A 16,541-nucleotide genomic window follows, 5' to 3' on the forward strand; every position below is an offset into this window, starting at 1 on the left:
GGATCTTGTCAGACGTAGATATTTGATGGCGGCGAAACCGAAATCTTAAATGAGGAATACATGTTAACTTTAGATCTGGGTGGACTTTAGCATTAAGGGTGACGAAACCAAATGTCGGATGAATAATTTCCAGCAAAGTTGGATCTTGCCAGACATAGATATTTGATGGTGACGAAACCGACATGCCCATTAGATCTGGGTGGACTTTTAACATTAAGGGTGACGAAGTCAAATTTCGTTTGAAAAATGTCTGGCAAAGCTGATCTTGTCAGACATAGACATTAGATGGTGACGAAACCGAAATCTCAATGAATAATGGGTGTTAGACATAGATCTGTGTGGACTTTAATATTGAGGGTGACGGTGACGAAGTCAAATGTCGGTTGAAGAATGTCTGGCAAAGTTGATCTTGTCAGACAAAGAGATGATGGTGACGAGACCGAAAGGTTAAATGAAGAATGTTTGACATATTTAGATCTTGGTGGACTTGAACATTAAGGGTGACGAAGTAAAATGTCGGATGAAGAATTTATGGCAAAGTTAGATCTTGTCAGACAGACATTTGATGGTGACGAGACCGAAATCTCAATTGAAAAATATATGATAAAATTGGATATGGGTTGACTTACACATCGAGAGTGACGAAGTAAAATGTCGGATGAAGAATATATGGCAAAGTAAGATCTTGTCAGACATAGAGATTTGATGGGGGCGAAACCGACATGCCCATTAAAATCGCTGACAGTCTTAGATCTCTTTGGAAATAAACGATGGAAGATGATGAAGTCGAAACTGTCTAAATTAAAAATGTTTGGCAAAGTTTAGATCTGGTCGGACATTATTACAGTATAACGAAGCCAAAATCTCGGATGAAGAATGTATGGTAGATTTTAATCTGAACAGATATTTAAAGAAAATAAAATATTTGGCAAATTTAAATCTGGTTGGACAGGACCATCGAGGGTGACAAAGTCAATATTTGTAATCTAAAATGCATAGTAAATTTAGATCTCGGTGGCCAGACACAAACTTTGGATGGTGACGAAACTCAAGATGCAAAATCTGAAATGTATTGCATATACAGTGCGTCCCAGAATAAACGAAACCGAGATTTAGCGACCATTCATCATAACGTAATCATAAACAGAATAGATAAATGACCTACCAATTCAAAGCTTAGAATCTTCTCTTTCATCTGATATTACTTAGCTTATTTCTTATTCACGCATGAGTAATTAAAGCCTTATTTCAAATGACCAGAACTTTGTTATTTCTTGACCATTTTCTGTAATTTAGGTATCAAATTAAAAAGGAGATATTGAACTTTTCAAAAATGTGGTTTTCCTTTTGAAACCCAGATACCCCCGCCAAATGAGTTTTTGATATCCTTTCTTCAAATTGTATTTGCTCACTCATGCGTGAGTGAGAAATAGTCTGAGTAATATGAGATAAAAGAAGAGATTCTAAGCTTTAAAATGGTAGGTCATTTTTCTATTTTATTTATGATTAAGTAATGATAAATGATCGCTAAATCTTGGTTTCGTTTTTTCTGGGACGCACTGTATATGAATATCTCGTCGACCATAGCAATCGAGGCACGACGAATTCAAAATGACCAATCTGAATTGTATGGCAGATTTAGATAAACATTGGAGGGTAATGAATTCGACATGTTTAAAGTATGGCAAATCTTAAGCATCTTTAAACCATTGACAAATCAAAATTGTAAAATTTACTCTGCATTGAATGGTACATGATTTGGCTCTGTGATACTAATCATAAACCTTCTTTTATGACCTCCCTCGTCTGATGTACCCTCTTCTTCTTCTTCTTCTTCTTTATCCTTCCTCCGCTGTAATCGAAGATCTGCAGTTTTATTATACTGTATCATTAGCGTTAAATGTTTTTTTTTTGGCGCGAGAGTAAGGTAGAGCGAGAGAGTTGAATCTTATGCAAGAAATTAAAAACAAGTAGGTTGAGGTTGTTTTTGGAGGAATAAGTCAATGTTGGGTAGAAACAGGACGGAAATGGCAAACTGTTCTTGATCATTGAGTACCACTCAACTTGGGATTGTTTGCCGACACATGCAACCATCCTTCGATGCTTGTATCTCATTCTCATTACTTTTCTTGACTGGGTTGACTCTTCCAGACGATGATCTCCATCTTCCCGCTGGCTCGGACATCGGGCTTAGCGTCCGTCAGATGTTCCACTACGAGCGACAGATAGAGGAGTTACGTGACGAAAACCATACCCTGTCGGCCAGAGTCGCAGACCTCGCAGAACGAGAGAAAAACGTCAAGAAGGTTCACGATCAATATGCCGAGCTTCAGAACGAATGCGAGGATACTAAGGTATAGAACAATTAATATTTCTCATGATCTTATTTGATTCTTGGATCGTGAATATGCATTGAACTCGCCATTAGGGTTGTCTTGTCACCAATAGTAAAAACCATGTTAATAATGGTCAACGGCCAATCGAAATCATTTTTCGAAGGAAGTTGCCATCAATGCCACATTATTCATGGTGACACGACATTTGCTCCTGCGACAATTACTCCGGACTTCAGATCGTCTAAGATGTAGGGTCAAGGTTAGGGTTGCATTGGGGTTTTATGTTAGGTTTAGGGTTAGGGTTATGGTTAGGTTTATAGTAAGGTTTAATGTTAAGTCCAGGGTTGAAGTTAGCCATTCGAATAGTGTGTGAAATTCAGAGCGGAGCGATTGTTGCTGGAGCAAAAGTCATGCAACCGTTTTAAAAGATGATTTTCTTTTTATAGTTGGTGTCATTCCCGCGATCCGGAACAAAGACTACCAAAATAGATGGTTTGGAGGATGGGCAGAAATTGTGCATCAGTAAGTTTATTTGGAATTATACACTTAATCATTCATTTGGTTCTCGATGGCAGGAGGAGCTTGACTGTGCTGTGATGCGCCTTCACAGCTACGACGGTTCGTGCCCGATGCCGAGGTCCCATCCGCACGGCGAAGACATGAGCGATCACGTCAGCGATTCGTCATCATTGTCCTCATCGTCATACAACAGTCATCCCGATTACGACTATCATCAAGGTCGTGAACCAAGTCGAGCAGGACCTTACTATCGACGGTCTCGTGATGAGGGCGGTATACGAGATGGAAGACGAGACGGAAGACGATATCGTAACGTTAGAGGTCGTTGATGGTGATACGCAAGGGACCGAATACAAAACAAATCTAAAAAAAATAATTAAGTATTGTACTTATGTGACGTTTATAGAGGAAGCTTACATCCGATCTCAAATCAGGTGTAAGTCACGAAATAAAGCGTAATTGTTTGTTGCAAGTAAGTTAAAAGTCAATTATAAGAAAGAAAAATGTTTCTGAAAATTTCATCAAAATCTGTTTCTAACTACCAGCGATTCTTCCTTCCAATGAAAACGAGAAAATGGATCTAACCTATCATAAAATCGCTATTAAATTCAGATCACAGGAAGGAAGGGATGACCCCCCCCCCCCGGTGATTTTTCAAGTAGTGACAAAAAGGGAAAAATGGGAAGGAAGGTGAAAATAGAAGATGAAAGAATAGCGTATAAAATAGGCATGGACAGTCCATCTCTATACCACCCCCATGATATGCAAATTATAAAAATTGACTTCATCCGTCTATCGTCTTCACCCCCCCCCCCCCCTATTAAAATACACTTGCGCCACCTTGTTCTCGTTTCAGGTGGGTGTTTCATAAAGCTGTTCGTAAGTTAAGAGCGACTTTGAGAACGAATGGTGACCCTTTCTTGTGGAAAATGGTATATTCATTGGCGATGGTTAAGCGCGTAAAAAGGTTTACCAGTCGTTCTTAAAGTCACTCTTAACTTGACGAACAGCTTTATGAAACGGCCCCCAGGAAGTTTTCGGTTATGCTATGGTCACACCAACAAAACCGGCATGAAACCGACTGATGGCACGTCATTGGACTTAATGTAATAAAGTTTTTACCGGTTCGTATTCGGTTTCACCGGTGGGAATTATTGTGGCAACAGGAAGTTTTCGCAATCGCTACGAAGACGGACTCGGTACCATAGAACATCTATTGTCAAAAGCCCTTCATGGCAAACCGTCTTTGTCGAAAATCGGTGAATCTAAAGAACAGTGTTGTACCTGACTTTGCACAAACGACATTTGTGCAACTTTTCGTCAGCTCCGAATCTTAGGACGATCTGCTGTCCAGGTTCACCAATTTTCGACAAAGACCTCTCAGCTGTTCATTGTGATTTGAAGAACATCTTCAATGGAGGTTCTACAATGTATGTTGTAGAATCCGTCTCTTCGTGATTGTTAAAACTCGCTATCACACCTCAAGAAACACGCTAAGATTGTGTTGATAATGAGCGACTTTGGTAAAGTAAAGCAGTATGACAGAATATGCGAGATGTGCGAATTGGTATGAAATGTCCAGTCATTAAAGACGGTGGTCAGTAAAGACCCTGTTTATTTTTCATATAACACTGTTTACTATATACACCATACAGTAGTTTAAACAACCATGAATAATTTGCTTTAAAATAAAGTATGAAAAAAATAAAATTCTTGTTAAAGATTTCATAAACTTATACAAACTTATAAACAGCCACTGTAAAGATCGTTGCAGTCAACAGCATTTTGTAAAAAAAAAATCTAAATAGCGTATTTATTACATAAGTGAGAATTATATTATCCAACAAAGTGCGCGTGCTAGCAACAGGAATATAGTCCCATTCGACATGAACTCTCATTTGATAAGAAAGAGTTAAAAAAAAAGATAACAGGTAAAAGCATAAGTTCATGATCATCATCATCCGTTAAAGTACAGTCCACCAGGTTGGTGAATCATCGTACTTGTACAATTGTGTATATGTACAATATGCTGTGGAATTAAGATCTATTCTACGTACGTGCGGTTATCCAAGAGCGTTGCTAACTTAAATCAAATTTTATAGGCAATTCGTCGAGTCTATTTGCAATATGATATATGATTTATTTTCAAAAGATTACATGCAGATTTATCAATTGAATATCGCTTCTGTTTAGAAGCGATATTAATGTCGCTGTACATGAGCCATGATATCAAAATAGGGCCCTGCCATACATACAGTGAATATATTTACGACTGCTTACAATTTCGATACATAGGTTGCCACAGAATTAGGGGCCCAAAACTAGTGACAGGCTATGTCAAATGATGATGAGTGGATACCAGCGATTGAAATTACACATCGGTTGAATAAAGAAGTGATATGTAATGGAAGACATTTTGGATTCATAGTGTAATTATTTCTATCTTGCTAACGTGAATTTCCACTTGATCTACATCCGCTTTGCCTTATCCAAGATGGTCTATTCTTAGTTCGTCTAAAACAAATGAGTATACGAACCATTGCTTGCTATACTTTTAGCGAGTCACAGAATCACACAATGTTTAGTTATAATTTGAATAAAGACCTATAAAATGGAGCTAACAAAAGCTAAAAATTAATGTTTAAAATAAGTGGCCTGACTAGTTTACAAAAACAAAGATGTAAAATATTTCGAAACGTATTCCTTGGTCTCCATTTGTACTTAAAATGAGTCGCTTTATTTCACTTCATTTATATAGTTTGTAAGAAATTCAAATTCAATCAGTGCATGTGGAGGATGTTTCCCAATGCTTCTAAACATGCTTAGAGGTGAGTATGCAAGATATGAAATTCACGAGAAATTGGAATTACAACTTAAGGGAGAGATATATATATTTAAGAGAGCAAAATTAGAGGGGATGGTGGGTCAACCCACCGAACAGTTGCTCGGAAAGGGTCCATTCCAGAAGTCAAGATTTTGGTTGTTATCCATTTTAGACCATGAGGACTGAATGGTCAAGTAGGGCCCGATCAAAGCAAAGACGAGAGTCCATTTGAGTTCCGGACTTCCGATTTGATTGATGTTTGTTACGTGTAGCTGAATAGCCATCCAGAAAGCATGTTGTTTGTAGGACCGTATCCTCTCAAGGGCGTGATAAAACGTCTGCCATAGGTACTCCAGATTGATACCACCAAGGGCAAGGAAAGGTAAGGCAATGAGCATGATCTTCTCCGACCAGATGGTTATGTCAAGGTACAGTTTGGCCTGCCTTTGAGAATTACCCTGGAGCTGTTGTCCAGAGATGGCGTAATCCCAGGAGAGTCGCGTCAATAGTCCCCAAGATGTTATAACCATGGTCATTGCCATCCAAATGCCCATCAGATCTCGTAGAATGAGGTAGTCGCGATGGACGCGTCGTATTTCACGACGCGCCGCGTCAACGTCCTCTGCCAACGACGCGCATTGGACATTTCGCACCACCCGGTTTAGGTCGTGGTGCAGCGACACGCGCTCGATGTACATGACGTACCAGAAGATCCCATAAACTACCAAAGACCACGCCGAGGTTATATCGCTGAATATAAAGTACATCAGATGGCATTTGTGATGGACGATCGCCGATGTCACAGCTCTCATGATGGCCTGAGCCAATGGCCAACTGATGAAGACCAGCATGAAGAACGGCCTCAAGAGATTGTTCTTCCCGGACGAGCGTAACGCGTGAATCCTCCGTAACAAGTACTTCCGGTTTAGTGGACACTGCGATGGTTGATGATCGTGCACAAACGCTGACAGACGTCTCAGCAAGGCATACATTGGACCTAAGAAAACCTGAAGAGTAAATGTAGCATAGGAGATCATGTACAGCAGTTCACTGGGTGACCCCCAGAAGTTGAAAATGTACGTACCGCCGTCTATCGCAAGAAGTAAGGTCAGTGTTGCAAGGTAGAATATAGAGCCAAGTTCAAGGAAAATATTCCAGCACCCTGAAAAGCAAAACCGGAAAATTAAAAATGAGGATGTGCCCCTTGGCCAATATCACAAGCTAAGAGCTTAGACCTACATTTATTCCATGCATTCGTAATGTTCAGTGCAGACAAGAATATTGTTATGTAATTAAAATATTAAAGACCGAACTTAAAATGATCCGAGGTAAACTTGGTTCAGTACAGTGCGTATAAACGGGACAGTTTTGAAAAGTCTATTAAAATTTTGTTTCAAATTATGATGTCTATATTGTTAATGATCTGGAGTCTTCTCTTTCAACATTCAAATACCATTAAAAAATGTCAGTTTCGTTCACACGGAACACTTTTATGAGGGGTTCAAAATAGGCTCGCGCCAAATGGCATAAAATGAGAAATTACTGATCAGGCTTCTATAATAAGCAAACTTCCGTTTAATCTTTTTTATTATCTCTGCCATAATTTTCGAATTATGCTGTCAAAATCCATTTACAATGCATTTACTTAAATTTTTTTGCTGGTGTATTTTTAATATGTTATCTTTTAACATTGAATGTTTTTTTAGAAGTAAAACAAAAAATTGTCAAACCCAAGTAAGAGGATTCGTATAATTAATGGGATGGGATCAAATTGTTTTGGTACATTTGAAAGACATGAATCCCTGTTAGAAATAATAAATGTTCAAGGAATCAATGTCCCCTTGACAATAGGATTCATGTCTTTCAAATGCAAATTAAACTTTCTTGAAAGTTCTAGGCATGCATGTACATAATTCAGCACCACCGTTTTGATAATTTGAATAAAGGAAGAAAAGAGAATTTCGCCTTTCCTGGATTGCGGTATTAAATTGTTAACAGAAATTAAAAGTCCCCCCCCCCCTGGAAGTAACGCATCTGCTAATGTTATTTTTTCATGCATTGTGTATATGCATGTTAATAAGCGAATCGACGTTTTGTGAAATATTCCGTTCAGAACGTCGGTCTGTATACACCCAATATTTTGTGGGAGGGGGTAATTTTCTAATAATGAGGCTATTTATCAATTATAGTGGTGATGATTTCAAAAATTAATAACATCAAAATATCAAATTATTACGTGCTCTACGCATAGTTTAGAAGGTATCTCAACTCAAAACGATATAGAAAATTAAAAGGGTGCAAAGCAAAAAACGAAAATCTGAAATAAAAATGTAAAAACGTTTGGATTATCAGTTGGTTTTAAAGCTTATGATGTATTAACCTTATTTTTTTAAGTACAACATAAATGTTGAAAAAGGGGTACAATTGAAAACTCACGTCTGTAATTCTTTTTCTCAGCAGGCTCAAAGTTAAGCGCAATGAAATCAATGTCGCGTGTGTCTTCTACATCCATCTGAATTGCCGTCGTCTTTGTTTCTGTGATGTCACGTAACTCGATTTTATCGTTGTCGATATCCATATTGCTGTCGACGTCCGGATCGTGTTTCCGTCGTCCGATGTCACCCCCGAGATCGGAAGACGGAACCCACATTCCTAGAGCAACGAGAGCGAGGAATGCAACAAATGGTAATTCTTTATTGCCGTGGACATCATCATCGTCGTCATCGCCACCGCTGTCGCTCTTGCCTTCATTTTTCGACCGTAGCTCTTTTGAATTGAAAGTGGAGTTATTATCCACGACAAATGTTCCATAGGCGTTCAACATGGGGTCAGTTTCACAAAAATCTTGATCCATAAGTGTTGGTAGATTTTAAAAAAATTTGAGCAACCTTTGATGTTTCCTCGTCATGTTGTAAATGATGTCTAGGCGGTCAAAGAGCCGGTATACACAGTTTTAAGTCATGCCTCACATCTAAAAATACGCCAACGCATGCAACCAAAATAATATAAGAGACGAAAGAGGAAGTGCAGAGGTAAAAATCAACAAAAATGATCAAACACAGAACATCGTCGACATGGCCGTGTAGGTTTCTATCGGGTATGGAGCTGACCAATTATTTTGCGCTGGGCAGATCGATATTTAAGGGACTTCCCTGGACGAGGGTCGTAAGTATTGCATCATTTTGTGATTAAAAGGGCTCAGATGACATTTCAACATGGCCAATATCCACCCTCCCCAGCTTACATTTGGTATTAAAACTCCAACAGTCGGTGTTCTATACCAAGTTTTTTTTTCCACCAAGGTGAAATCCATGGTGTTAATTCAAAACACCCATTTTTTGGTGTCATCTAATATTTTAGGTATGTTAAATTAAATATGCATAAACCTTGCATCTGTTGGTGTTTTTTTTTTGGGGGGGGCAAGCCAAAAATGTAATATCGCGGCAAAACTCTGAACGATTCTGGACTGTTTTATTTTTCCAGGACGGTCGAACTATATCATTGTCGCGTTAAAAACTTAACTTAAGGTGGCAATGCTGAAAACTAATTGATATGAAATAAAACGTTAATAAGTCTGATAATCATCAAAGTTTGTATTTGTGTAGCGTGTACTGATGTCTATGTGATTAGGTGAGAACTAGACATACTTGCCTCTATTAGTGCCGTGTAGATCTTTGGCGCATTCCATACCTGAATTAAACACAAAAATACATGTTTTGTTATGTAATCGATTGGTTCGGATGATTCCCCTACGTTTGATAATGAAGTAAACTATACTAGATCTATACAATATAAAACAAAATTCGTTACTAAAGAAATAACTTGGTTCAGATAACGGTTCATATGAAATTAAATACAAACACCTACAGCAGAGCATTAAAAATACGTTTTTGCTTTGGAATAACTTGGTTCACACAATGGTTTTAATAAATTTTGAAGAGTTTCCAAAGCTGTTGTACATTGTATAAGTTCACACATATAACACAAAAATCTCATGTTGATGTTGGTTCTGATAGCGCGGTTTCTGTAAATATGAATGCATAAATTAAACACGAGATCGATTCTACAATAATATACTAATTTCCATGTTAATGAAATTGCTCGATTGTGGTTTCTCTAAATTTGAATACCTGACTGAAAAACTAGAACTATAATACAAAACAAAATTCATTGTCTTATCATTTGGAAATTATCATCACTGTCATTTGATTTGATTTGATTTTATTTTATTGATTTCCGTTTCACAACATAAGAATGATAAATATAACATGATAAGGTCGAAAATACTGCAAAACATAATAGATATATATAACATAATCTTAGACTTAAGGAACATGATTTAACAAATAAAAAAAAAAAACTAATATGACATTTGTATTTGAAAGTAAAACGGAGGGTCTTGCCGAAAAAAGCCAAGCTTGTACAAAAGGCAAGACCCTAAATAAACTTAGTTTCATTACACACAAAAAACACTGAGTCGTAATGATATGTAGAGCTTTTGTTTACAAATAAATACAAACAGCATTAAGGTGGAAGGGGGGGTAGGGGAAGAAGAGGGGAGGGATAGAGAAGTGCAGTGCACATGACGTAGAAAGAAAGCGGGCAGCAGGAGCAGGTACTTTGGCTAATTACGATTAGAAAGAAAAAAGCAATAACAAATTATACATGTATATGTATATAATATGAAAGCATACAATACACATATACATTGACGCCGAGAATATAAAGAAAGAAAAAAAAAACAGTTATTCAGCATGACCTGCTTGCAACGAGTATTGCAAAATTAACATTTTTTTCAGTTTGCGTTTAAAAATATGTATATTAGGGGATTCTTTAAAATCTTGAGGCAGAGAGTTCCAGTAGGCAGGCCCGGAGAAGACAAATGAATTCTTTGCAAATAAAGTTCTTGTTAAAGGAAGGTGATAATATTGTCGTTGCCGTGTTGGGTAGCAGTGTACTGATGCATTTTTTTGGAACATATTTGAGAAAATAGTGGGGAGATCCTCCTTGCTTAATTTGAACATAAATTGGCTAAGTTCAAAGAGATATATGTCACTTACTTTGAGAATGTTGTTTTCAAAAAATAAGGTATCAGTATGTGATCTAAAGTGTGTTTGAAAAATTATTCTTAGAGATTTTTTCTGGAGAAGTAGTATTCTATTTAGTTGTGTTTGTATTGCACATCCCCAGGCAATTATTCCGTAATTAATATATGGTAGAATAAGGGTGTAGTATAATGTTAATAAAGTTCGAGAAAGGAGAAAAATTTTTAGTTTATTAATAATTCCAATGTTTCTGGAAATTGTTTTACATATACTATCAATATGAGGCTTCCAAGATAATTTGTTGTCAATAAGGACACCCAAGAATCTGGTAGTGGAAACATTATTAAGAACAAAATTATCGAAGAAAATACTGTCTGGTAGAGTATTAATTTTATTGCTAAAAAGCATGTAGTTTGTCTTCTGGTGATTAAGTGAAAGTTTGTTGGCCTTGATCCAATCTGTAACATTTGTTAGTTCAGAATTTATGATTCTAACGAGTTGATTAATATCATCATGGGAAAAAAAATATTGGAGTCGTCAGCAAAAAGTATAAATGAAAGCAAATCTGATGTATTTTTAATATCATTGATATAAGTAATAAAAAGAAGTGGGCCTAGTAGGCTACCCTGGGGGACACCGCAAGTAATTGGAAGAGTAGATGAAATGCTATTATTAACTGATACAAATTGGGTCCTGTCAGTGAGGTAGCTCCTGAACCACTCCAAGGCCTTCCCTCTAACTCCATAATGACGTAGTTTATGAAGAAGAATTTCATGGTTTATAGTGTCGAAGGCCTTGGAGAAGTCCAGGAAAATACCAACAGTATGACAACTATTATCGATGGAAGTGGTGACCTTATTAATAAATGACAAAATTGCATGGGAAGTACTATGGTTTTCACGGAATCCAAATTGGGAGTTTGAAAAAATGTTGTGTAATTTGAAAAAAGCACTTGTTCTGGTATGGACAAGTTTTTCGAGAATTTTAGATAATGAGGTTAGTAAGGATATCGGACGATAGTTGGAAACGAGTTGGCTATCACCCTTTTTGAACAGTGGGATGACTTTGGAGATTTTCATTTTATTTGGGACCCGTCCAGTGCTAAGAGAGGTGTTAAAGATATGTACCAATGGGTCAACGATGGCTGCAATATTATTGTCAGTAGAAAGTTAGGTATGCCATCGTACCCCGGACTTTTCTTATTCTGTAGATTGCGAACTATATTTATTATTTCCATTGGATTAGTAGGATTAAAAAACTAAATAATCATCACCATAACACTTTCTGCAGCATTTCTACTTCTGTTTCAGCTAGATCTTCTTAACAGAAAGAAAAATATGTATATAACTACCAGGTAATCAACGATTTCTGCCATTTTCCCTGCCTACGCGCCTACGTCACTTTCCTATGTCAAAAATCTCAACCGTATAAACTATGTGTAAATCTAGTATTACGTGCGTAGGACTTTTGTGATACTGAACTGGGCGTTGTGGCGTGCGCCTGTAATCCAAGCTGTGGGCAAGTTACAAATTGATGCAGAGGTTCGATCCCTGGTCACGTCTTTCGGATGGTGACGTTAAAGGTCAGTAAAGGTAAATAATGTCTGATTGATACACGTTTGACAAAACTCAAAATACACACAGGCATACATACATTATAACTAACGAAAATCAGAGTCAATGAATGTAAACGAAATAGACTGGTATCAGTTATTGATGTATACAAAGAAGAAGTCAAGCAGACTTAAAAAAAATTTACCGCAATAATTCAAAAAGAACGAATCCATCGATGTTTTTAATACGCATATTGAGAAAGATGACTAAATATACATTAGAACTAATGGCCTTACGAGGCCCCACGCTTAACGATTGTAAGTAAGGCGCAACCTAAACTATTTTTTCAAACAATCGAACTATCCAATAGTTCGATTGTTACTGGGACCCAGTAAACTTAATAGTGACAGTACATTAATCTTGTCACATGGAAAGATAAATGTTAACGAGCTTGTTTTAGACTATATGCTTAAGCTGTCAGGCACTATATTGGGTGAGTAAATTCCTATTTAAAAAAATCCCTACACTAACTTTGGCCTCACCAACCAGCTCGGTAAATTTACAGTTTCATTAAGCGATATTAATATCATTTTTTCTCACAGGTCATGACTCTCGCAGAATTTTGATGGCACGTTCGTGAGGTTTGCGCAGTCGACAGGCTGAAAACCCATGAATAATGTTACTGTTCTGGATCTATATTCTTGAAATCTCGATGAGGCTATAGTTATGATGGTAATCACCTAAGTATTGTGTACCGAGGTCTATGATTGAGACTAAGTGTGAACTAGACTTGCCTCTTGACTAGTCCTGGGTATTTTGGGCATTCCATACCTGAAACTAAACACAAAAAATCCATGTTGCTCAGCTTGGTTCAGGTAATTTCTACAAATTTACATAAAACTAATAACAAGATCAAAATTTAAAAAATCAAATGTTAATAGCTTGGTTCTGATAATGATTCATATAAATATGAAATTAAGCACTGGATCTAGTGTTGATTGGCCTATATATTTATATATATTTGTATATATATATATATATATATATATATATATATATATATATATATATATATATATATATATATATATATATATATATATGAAACAAATTTATATACCAAAGAATTAGCTTGGCACTGATAACGGTTTCCATGAATTTGAATTTTAAAAAATCTGCACTGCAAGTACATTACAAAACAAAACCCCATATTAATGAAATAGTTTGGTTAACCCTACGGTTTCCATAAATTGGAACACAAATTAAGCTTTAGATCTAGTATATGAATCAAATTTCCATAATGAATATTAAGCTCGAGATCAACAATATAAAACGAAACTTCATTTTTTCCATTTGACAGTAATATTTATCGCTATCAGTCTCCACCAAGACACATTCGTTAAATTTCGAATCTAAAATGAATTCCATGCTAATTCTGATAATGGTTTCCATAAATACTAGGAATAATGAATTATATATAAACCTGATCTACAATACATTTTATGTCAATGAATTTGATTGGTTCTGATAATTCAGGGGCCGCGGAACGTTTTTCAAAGGGGGGGGGGCTGACCATGCAAAAAATCACAATCCTATGGTAATTTTTACGTTTTTGTGCACGGTTTTTGAAAAAAGTCAGTGGCGGATCCAGAGGGGGGCGCCCCCCCCCCTTATTTTCGCCGGATTTTTTTTTTTGATGGTTATATTTACTGGATTGGTACAATGTAGTCAATTTCAAGGGCTAGATCTAGTCAAAACTATATTTTAACTTACGCTCATGGTCTTTGTGTTCGCACAAATGCACCTCTGTCATACTGTATTGCAATATGTAAATTCCGGAATTCCAGGGCGCGCAAGTCGATTGGTTGGAAAGTTGCACCACTTGTAATCGGGAGTTGCAGTGCAGTGACCAGTGTGAAGATGTTGGATTGGATATCATTTTTTCCCGAAATTTTGTGTTTTTGTAACATGCGTTTGTCCGTCTTTATGGCAAATACATGTAAATTGTAAGTAACAGATCGCGAGAGAAAGTGTCAACGATGCGAATGATAATGTCTATCCCCGAGATTATTCTTCACTCAAAGATTAAGCCCTATATCGGGCGCCACGTGCGCAGCATTATCATTCTGCCTTGGTCATGTACGTTAATTTTTACCAGCGATTACGCAAAAAAACACAATATAATTATGACAAAATGGGAGGATACGGTATTAAATCTAAAGCGGGACATTCTCATAACATTCCTCCAATCGCGCTTACGTGATAATGCATTGTACGGCAAAACTTCCTTGAATTAATCATGCATGTCATAGAAATAAATTTGGGTGTGATATTCGTTATTAAATTATTTACTGAAGTATTTCACTTACGAAAAACGTATATAATATTTTGTGGCTATGCCCACAGAACCTCGAGACTTGCACAGGCAGCAAACGGGATCTATATAGTGCAGAGTTTTAAAAGTATATCCCTTATATATTATAGTCTGAGTAAATTCCACTATTTCGTCTGTTCTTCGTTTGTCTTGCATAAATAAACTTTCCATATTTTCATCTTAAAAAAATAAAAGTCATGATTGAGCTCAAACTTGGCAGGAATAGCTTTCCCCAACAGAAGGCAATCAATACAGTTTACAACATTTACTTTCGTTGGTTGGAAAGCTAGTATACATTGATTCAACATGTAGAAAAAAACATCAAATTGGAAGCCTATATGAATTCATGGTCTAAACAAGTTGTAATTTCATAAATGAAAAGCTTACAAAATGCCTTCTGAACTCTGTATACCGAAGACGAGCCTCGGTTTATTTTACATTTTCTGCCACTGATAGTTATAACTTAAAAATTATGGACTGGATTTTAAAGCTCCTGACATATGTATTTTCTAGCATTTTATCATTGACCTTATTTAATTATTTGTGGTATAGTTTTAACAAGTGCTTCGTAAAAATTGATTATCTTATGTTAAAATAAATATAAATACAATTTCATCCTGGCTGGTCATAAGTTAAGATGGCAACGCGATGAGAGACTTTGAACGTAAACAATAAAAATGATGAGAATCCCCTTAAGAAGCATTATATTACTTTGAGGTTGTGCAGAATGACTGGATTATTGAAGATGATTTGAAAATAATACGAGGGAAAAGGTTGATTACCAGAAGATGATGTCGTTTTTTTTCTGTAGTTTGTAACAATTTACTGTGCAATTTGGGGAAAAAAGAACCAAATTTTATGCATGTTGCCATACGACTAAACAATTCTCGTTTGAAACACACAATGTAAATACACAAATGACAATAAACAGAATGGATTATTCGGAACTTATCGATTACAAGTCTCAGTTTCGTATAATTAAAATTTGACGTTTCAGTCACACGATGCAAGCAAGTGAAGAGCCTTTGCCAAATGTATGTTTTGAATGACCGCTTATACGGTGTGTGACTGGAAACCAGCTCCTAAATGAGTCAGTATGTGTCTTTTATTCATGAAGTTACAGTGATTTAAGTGTGCATTTTTCTTCTAAAAGTGCTCTCAAAATACGACTTTTGGACATGATTTTTTGAAAAAGTCCTTGCCGTGGGAGGGGGGTATCCCCCCTCCCACATCCTCCCCCCGCTCGGTCGCTTCGCTCCCTCGCCGCTTGCGCCCCCCCCTATTTATAATATATAACTATGACCAACCTCGGCAACAAAACATTTAAAAACATGAAAGGACAAACAATTAACTTCTCAATCAATAATTAGGGAGGGGAGGGGCGCGTATAATATATGACCTCCGGACAGAACGGAGCTGGCGTTTATCAGTGTATCTATATAGTTGTATCATAATTAGAATAATATTAAAGCAATATTTTCTATAATATTTCATTCTATTTAGATGACCCTGCAAAGATGGTAAATTCGTCCACTGCCAGCTTGTCCACCCACCACATGATCTATCTTCATTTAGTCTAATGCCATTCCGTCAATTTCGTCTAACAACCATTTGGTCCAATAAACACTTCGTATAATCACCATTTCGTCTATTACCATTTCATCTAATACCCATTTTCTTTTCCTTCATTTTGGACAAATAACACTTTAATTTAATTAGACCAATGGTAAATGGATATTGGACCAACTGGTTATCAGACGGAATGGCATTATATAGACCATGGGGAGAGTGGACGAACTGATGGTAGACCAAATGAGTAGTAGACGAGTTGGCAATTGGACGAATTGGCATTAGGCTAATTTGAAATAAATCGTAAAGATCACACCCACA

At 36.7% G+C, this 16,541-nt stretch overlaps 2 protein-coding genes across 2 annotated transcripts; one reads left to right on the forward strand and one right to left on the reverse strand.

Annotated features, from left to right (window-relative positions):
• The first annotated feature begins 2,019 nt into the window (after window positions 1-2,019).
• LOC121424686 lies at window positions 2,020-3,339 on the forward strand. Its single transcript, XM_041620429.1, has 2 exons — window positions 2,020-2,354; window positions 2,912-3,339. Exons 1-2 carry the CDS (start codon window positions 2,085-2,087, stop codon window positions 3,182-3,184), a joined length of 543 nt encoding a protein of 180 aa, XP_041476363.1. The 5' UTR covers window positions 2,020-2,084; the 3' UTR covers window positions 3,185-3,339.
• Window positions 3,340-4,430: 1,091 nt separating this feature from the next.
• On the reverse strand, window positions 4,431-8,703 carry LOC121425658. The gene is made up of 2 exons (XM_041621801.1): window positions 8,116-8,703; window positions 4,431-6,841 (listed from the first exon to the last, which is right to left on the reverse strand). Exons 1-2 carry the CDS (start codon window positions 8,531-8,533, stop codon window positions 5,781-5,783), a joined length of 1,479 nt encoding a protein of 492 aa, XP_041477735.1. The 5' UTR covers window positions 8,534-8,703; the 3' UTR covers window positions 4,431-5,780.
• Window positions 8,704-16,541: the final 7,838 nt, after the last annotated feature.

Source organism: Lytechinus variegatus, chromosome 12 (assembly GCF_018143015.1).
Source record: "Lytechinus variegatus isolate NC3 chromosome 12, Lvar_3.0, whole genome shotgun sequence".
Classification (NCBI taxonomy): Eukaryota; Metazoa; Echinodermata; class Echinoidea; order Temnopleuroida; family Toxopneustidae; genus Lytechinus; species Lytechinus variegatus.